Source organism: Aptenodytes forsteri, unplaced genomic scaffold (genome assembly GCF_000699145.1).
Source record: "Aptenodytes forsteri isolate BGI_AS27 unplaced genomic scaffold, ASM69914v1 Scaffold7, whole genome shotgun sequence".
In the NCBI taxonomy this organism is placed as follows: domain Eukaryota; kingdom Metazoa; phylum Chordata; class Aves; order Sphenisciformes; family Spheniscidae; genus Aptenodytes; species Aptenodytes forsteri.
In genome coordinates this window covers 790,043-797,246 of record NW_008795919.1, presented here as the reverse complement: position 1 = coordinate 797,246, position 7,204 = coordinate 790,043, and the positions used below count along the sequence as shown (strand labels likewise).

At 42.4% G+C, this 7,204-nt stretch overlaps 1 protein-coding gene across 1 annotated transcript in view; it reads right to left on the bottom strand.

Annotated features, from left to right (window-relative positions):
* Positions 1 to 574: 574 nt before the first annotated feature.
* The window catches only part of MEAF6 (MYST/Esa1 associated factor 6), a 9,441-nt gene continuing 2,811 nt past the window's right edge, over positions 575 to 7,204 (bottom strand). The window contains exons 4-7 of the mRNA XM_009284812.1: positions 6,905 to 6,950; positions 6,039 to 6,231; positions 1,862 to 1,895; positions 575 to 1,374 (exon numbers count right to left, since the gene is read on the bottom strand). Coding sequence (XP_009283087.1) covers positions 1,366 to 1,374; positions 1,862 to 1,895; positions 6,039 to 6,231; positions 6,905 to 6,950 — 282 coding nt within the window. The 3' untranslated portion in view covers positions 575 to 1,365. The remainder of the gene's footprint in view (positions 1,375 to 1,861; positions 1,896 to 6,038; positions 6,232 to 6,904; positions 6,951 to 7,204) is intronic.

Genomic DNA, 7,204 nt, shown 5'->3' with positions numbered 1-7,204 from the left:
GGAAAGCAGAGGTGTAGCAGAACGGAATGAACACTCAGCTGTAACAAGTGCACATGCACGTACCGGGGAGCTGTAAGGGATACGACTTTTCCCATGGCACTCCCTCCACCGGCAACGTTTAAGCAGACACAAATGCATTACAGCACCGGTAACAAAGGCAATTTGCCACCTTGGGAAAAGCAAAGCCTATTTCAACATCAGCACTGATATCTTGACCTGGCTACTGTGAAAAGCACCTAACACCCATCCCTCTGTGTACTCTTCCAGTGGCAATCCAGACTGCTCATCCCTTATCTGTGGGCATTTTGCCAGTATCAGCAAGAACTGACTTACATCCAAGTCCTACCTTGAAGCAGGATTAGTTGAACACAGCTGGAGATTAGTGCCTGGCAATCCTTTCAAGTACTCAATGTTATATCTACCAGAGGAAAGAAAGCACAAAGGAAACCTCCTAAGGGTCACGAGACAAGGAACAGCTACTATGCGGAAGTGGAAGAATCCCAGCAAAGTCCTCATAAAGCAGGTGGAGAATAAAAAGCACTAGGAGTCAAATTTTGGAGTGAACAAAACATGAGAAGAGAGACAAACATGTAACTTTTATTGTTTATGTACAAATGACAGAAGTTTGTATTAAAAAGAGAATCCACCCAACCTCAAAGATAGCAAAGAGCAAGATGGCTTTGAGCTCCAGCCTTCCCTGCATCTAAAAGCACTCCGTAAATTTTAGGGGATGGTGTTTAAAATTAGAGAAAAGGGTTAACCACCTTCTTCTCTGCTTGAGTAGGAATCAAAATGAGCTGTTCCACAAAATGAAGAACCTTCCACTCTACATGGATTAAAACAAAGAAACCAAAAGTCAATTTGTTAGCTATACACTTTGGTTTAAAAAACAAACAACAAAACCAACAAAAAAACCAAAACAAAAACAAAACTACAAAGCTAAGTATCAGCAACAAAAGTAATCTAAGTCTTACAACATGGATGGGACATACTGAATCATACCCCAGTTCCAGTGGAAAAAGAAATACCTCTCCATGGGTTTGCAGATGACAGGGGTGGCAGCAGCAACATCAGTCAATTTTAGGAAGTTCCCGACTGAGGTGGAAGCACAGAATAGTCAGGAATTCAGGACTACTACTACTACTACTACTACACCTTAGTCTTCCTGCAACTCAGGTGATTTAAAAATGATGCAAAGTACATGGTCCAAGATTTTCTCCCCCCATCTAAGTTCTTTAGAGTGAGCCACTCCCATCTGCAGACACTTGGCCAGAGAGCTGCCATCGTGCTCATTCAGTCGACTGGCATTTTTCTCAGTGGGGATTCATGTAGACCTAAATCCCAGAAGCATCAGCACTGATGAGTCTAGTAGTCCTGCAGAGAAAGGAAAGGACAGGCACATTAAGACCTTTCTACCTTCAATTCTGCTTGCAGAGCTGGGATTCTCAGTCTTCTCTCATTTCTACATACCATTAGTTGCAGGCAAAACAGAAAAGAGATTTTTTTTCTTGTAGCTAAACATTCAAAAGAAAGGACCCTTCAAAACCTTAGTTCAAGAACACATCAACTCAAACCAGATGCTTTTAATGTTCCAGATCATGACAAGATAATAGGACGCAAAACAGCTTTTTTCATAAAAAGTGCATAGGACTTAACTGTGACCTAGCTTCATAACAAGCCTACCTGGGCTTATTTACTGTTAAATCCACAAGACAATGCTTATTTCATACCATGATACTCCTCAACCATGAAAATAAGATCTTAAATTACAGCAGAGGGAGGCTTTTTAAGATTAGGAGTCAGTCAGCCACTCAAGTCTACAGATGAGCAATGAAAACAATGACAGAGCACTGATACTTACGGCTCTTGGCTTTTTGTTTAACTTGAGATCAATCCTGTGGTTGGAAAGATAAGAGAAATGTCCATTTCAATACATTAAACCAAGACTAGAGTTCAAAGAACCAGCTACTGCATATGGCACAGGCTACAACAAAGACTATTTGGTTAATTCAATCCACATTCTCAATTCGGCTGAGCCAAATCACTGTCCCAATATTACTGGACAAGAGAGCAGCAAAGAGACGGAGAGTGGATTCTTATTATTTGCCAAAATGCATATTCCGTCCACTCAAAAAACCAGTTAATAAAGGTTCATAATAAAAATCACAGGGAAGTTATGCAGCATAAAGAAGTAAGGTTAAATATGCATGCTCTATGTTAATGTGTTAGATGTGTAACTATGCCACAGGTAATTATTCAGACATAGTGGTAATGGTTATTTACTTGGAATAGAGATAGGAGTTTAAGACGACAGGGGTTATATGAGTCAAAGGTACTGAGTTCATTACATTTTTCCAGAAGGAAATATCCAAGTCTACACTAATCTCCTTAAGAAGCAAAGCCAGAAGAATCAGTTTTTAAACTAAGTTTTTAAGTTAAAAAGTTTATCTATTTAAAAATGAAATAGAAAGGTAAGGAAGAGTGAAGTTAATTTAATTTTGCTGAAGTTATTAAATAAAATGTTACCTCCATCACGCTTTTCTGTTTTTAAAAAAAACTTCCCAGCCTAACCTAATATACATACCTACAATTAAACAGATAAACTATGGGTTAGAAAGGTCTCAAAAGGCACATTGGTGTCTACACACTAACAACACAGCACAAGTACTAATTCAAGTCAAACTTACTCAAAGTCATAATCAAACATGCCAGACGGGCTGAGGGGCAGCATTTGAAAGGAAGAAAGCAATAGAAATTAATATACTAATGAATTAAATAAATTAGTTGATTAGCCACCCTAGCGAGATTACTAAAAAATAAAATAAAATTAAAAAATAATAAAGCCATAAAGTTCTTAAGATATCTTAACCAGAATTGGGCACAAAAAGCACTCCAGATTGGCAATCCAGAGTCCCCCTCCCCAATTGGATTTCTGGGAAAAAGAGGTGTTAGAACAGAGGCAGAGTGCTTTTACGGAGGGAATTTAGGTGCTGGAAAAGGAAGCTATCAGATGCGTGAGAGTGCACACTAGCTCACAGGCAGAGAGAAAAACTGATTTGCTTGCAAAAACCAACGAGCGGGTGGTCAGAAAGCAGTGGCTTTGTCTAGACTATTACGGCAAAGCAAAGCTTGTTCAGGCAGAGGTGGCGACGACACAGAACTAAGTGGCCCACTTTGCATTCGAATATTCTCATAATGCACACGCATACACACATCCTCTTGCACTCGCTTCCTTTAGTGAGCTAAAAAGAGAACACGGTCAATCGGCCACAGCTAATTACAGTTCGGTGACGTTCCCACCCCTTGTCTCAGCATTCACACGGATATCACAGCACTGTCTCTAGAAACAGTTCTGCCCCAGAGCTAACAACTGTATTTGTTGGAAAGGACTTATCATCACCAGCTGTAACTTAGTAGCTTTTCAGCGCTGAATTTCTAAGAGGAAACAGTATTGTTTTCTCCTGAAATACTTTTTAGCCATGAAAATTGCTGAGCACACAGAAAATAATCATCTTGGCCTTCCTGTGGTCTCAGAAGGAACAGAGAACGACTTCAGTAAAGACACTGTAACTTCCACCTGATTCCCTGTTTTTAACTGTTCGAAGTTAAACTGCCTATCCACACCAGTTCTGCCCAGTCCGAATCCAACTTCCCACACTGCTCTCGGTGGCATACGAAGTAGAAAATCCAGTGGAGTCAGTGCACCTTCAGGGTGCCTGTTCCCAACACCTCCCAGTTCTTCAGGAACAGGCGAGCAGAACTCAAACGTATGCTGGCAAATGGAAGAGCTTCTGAACAAAAAGAAACGCCAATATTTCTTTTTCTTGCCTTTTTTTTTTTTTTTGCTCCATGACACCAGGCGAGCAGAACTCAAACGTATGCTGGCAAATGGAAGAGCTTCTGAACAAAAAGAAACGCCAATATTTCTTTTTCTTGCCTTTTTTTTTTTTTTTGCATTCCATGACACTCAAGAAACAGACACGCAGGTCTCTTCCTAAAGAGCACTCTGGGCTGCAATGCATTTTAAAGCACTTAGCTGTACTTTCAGTAGACCGGGACTGTTCTGTTGCTTGCTTTTTTTTAACCTAGATATACTTGAAAATTGTTTGGTCTTTTCTGCCAAAATTTAGGGGATAGTCAGTAGCAGCATTCACAATTTTAGCAGTGTTTTTATTACAGACAAATTTAGTTATCTTCTTTTAATTATCTATCTGCCATGCTAAGCATTACAAAACAGTCAATTACTAACTGCAAAAGCCTTTCTGTAATGTAGGTTTGTCTGACGTATCTCTTAGGACGATAAGAATTGCCATACCAGATCAGACTAGGGCTCCTCATGTCCAACATTCTGTCCCCGACAGTAGCCAGCATCAGCTGCTTCAGTGGAAGGAATGTAGAAGAAACCCCAAAGCAACACAACCTGTCAGCAGGGCAGTTCCTTCCTAACTCCTGTCGCTAAAGTTCGGGTTATGCAACGGAGCAAAAGAATTTAGAATATTTACAGCATTTGTATTGCACCCCACTGCGTCTGCAGTGCATTGGTTTGCTGTCCATGTAAGTGCTTAGTAGAATATTTTATAGTTTGTTTGAAACAGCAGTTTTCTTGGGCTGTACTTCAGTTTTACATATTGTTCCTCTGAACTTGTTTACAGATGTAGTTTCTTGTGTTATTCCTGAACTTCTTTCCAATTGTCTACAGGCAAAAAAAAGAGTTTTGAACTGCTTTGTATTCCCAGCTCACGATGTACCAAAGGGACATCCCGTACTTTAGGATGTTTGCCCAATTAAGACTGCTGTAGGAAGAAAATTCTGATCTAAGAGTTAAAGACACGCTAATGACTCAAAACCTAATGAAGGAGAAAAAGTAGTTAAACATTTTTCAAGTACTATACCTACCTCCGCATCTCCCAAACCAACCTTCCCCCAGCAATCTTTGTAAATTTGTACCACTTTTCTTTAAAACGTTTCTCTCCTGTAATTGTATGGGAAGGTCCCTTAAAGAGGAAAGCCCATCCACACACAAAGCCAACAAGCTCAGAGTTAGCAAGAACGCTTGATTTTTAAAAGCTCCTTTACTTCTTTAGGCATCTTTAGGTACCAGTTCCAGCAATCATTTCCAGAGAGGTGCAGTTCCGCAGTGTCTCCTCTTTCCAAAAGCATGGATTTCCATGGGTTTTTTTTTTTTCCCCTTAGGGTGTGACTCCGCAGTGCACTGTCATACTCTGTAGAAATCCTTGGGCTAGCTCTGCCGCGGGGCACCGAGACACGGTTAAGCAGCAGGTTACGTTGGCCCGTGGAGAGCAGCACTGTAAGGCAGGGACTTTATTTCAGATTTCTGAGCCATCAGCCCGCCATGCTGCATCACGCCTTAGGGGCATACCTTAAGGGTCATCTAAATTCAACCATAAGGAGTTCAGAAAAGCTTTGTTTCACATGAATTTCAGGCCAGTTTAATAACAAACACTTTGAGGTTAACGTGACAAAGCAACTCTTCCATGCCATAATCAAAAGAAACTCAGTTTGGGACACTGAAAACTGAAAGAGCTCGGAGTGGAAATCTTAGTGAAGAGTGTCCACAACCTCCAAAACATTCCAATTTGCTTTTTCACCCTTCTTTTCCAAGGAAAGTACTGACATCATTGCTATCTTTCTTGGTTCTGCAGAAACCAAGAAGCAAGCACAGGAGGCCAGGACTGCAATCTTCCTCTACTGGAAGGAAGACATCTTTATTCTCCTGGACAGACAGAGGAGTTGAAAAAGCCTAGTCAAAAGCATAGCTGTACCAGAGCTGGAGTTAGTACCCTGTGCTGCTTGTTTAACTTCCTCAGCATGCTCTTCCCTCCTTGATACAACGGGGGCAATGGGGTCCTGATGAACACTACAGGATGCATACAACTAAAAACCAGAAAAATTACCAAAACAAATGACCCGAGCTGCTCATTATTCTAACAAGTTACTAGCTCCTTTCACATAATGGTAAATTCAACAACAGCTAACCATTCAGAAGGCAAGACAAGAAGGCTGCTGGTACCACTAACCTGTGTCGATTTTTGTTCTTCCGTTTTTTGTGGCTGCTGTGGTGGCTCCCAGAAGAAGTAGAGGAAGCGGCTTTCTGGGGTTTCACCCCCTGCACAGACCCATCCAGCTCTTCAGCATCCTCCTGGTTGGGCTCATTCTCCTGATTGTGAAAGTCTGGAGAAGTGTCACTTTCTGTGCCGCTGCCTGGCTCCCCTAGAGCATGACAAAGACAGACGAGCACAATGGTTACCTCCCCGCAGCTCACATCCCAGGCTGCCCTGGCAAAGCCCTGCATGGAAGAAGCAACCCTCAGCAGCAGCGCACGGGGAAGCAGAGACGTGCTGAGCCTTATGGCACCAGGAGGTAAATAAGAAAACCTGAAAAATATTTCTGAAGGACAGCAAGCCACCTCCTCAGCAACTGAGGCACGCTAGAATTGCACCTGATTTGATATTGATTACAAAAACGTTTTTAAAATCCTGAACATAAGTGCCTCCTCCCCGTGTCACTTGCAACTGACTGACAGACACACAAACAGAAACGTGTTGCTTCAGCTCTTCTAACCTCTTTCTCCAAAGAGCACCAAATCCATTTAAATAAACTGTATGCACAAAAAAACCTTGCTGAGCATAAAAGTTTGCTCGAGAAAAGAAGCTCAACTTTACTTCTGTTTCTCACAGTGCCACTTTGCTGACTTTTGTAGCTAGAGATTGTGCTGGGAGTACTCGGGAGCCGGCCTAAGAGGAGCAGCCACAGGTCCCTGGACAGGGAGAACTGTGGGGGAGCAGTGACTACAGCACAGATCCAGACAACTGGAGACAGAGCTGAATGGTGGGGAGAAGGGTAATTCTTTCCAAATTCTGAGAGAAATGAAAAAGTGACTTACGCTTCTCAATGAGCTGGTCCTGAACTCCAGCTAATGCACTGACCGCCTAGAAAACCGAAAAGGATGTTAATGAAAGCAGAACAAGCGTGTGGCACGGGTGGTTCTTGACTGCGGTTCCCTTTCACCTCTCTGGGCACTAGGAAAAGGGTTTCTGAAAGAGGCTGAGACGTGGGATGAAGATGCTCGGGTCGGGGGACATAGGGCAGGTGCAGGAGCTTAAATGGAAAGCTGGTCCTGCAGCAGCCCAGGCGACCACCACGGGACCAGCTGCACCGAGGAGCACCAAGGGACGGGGACAGA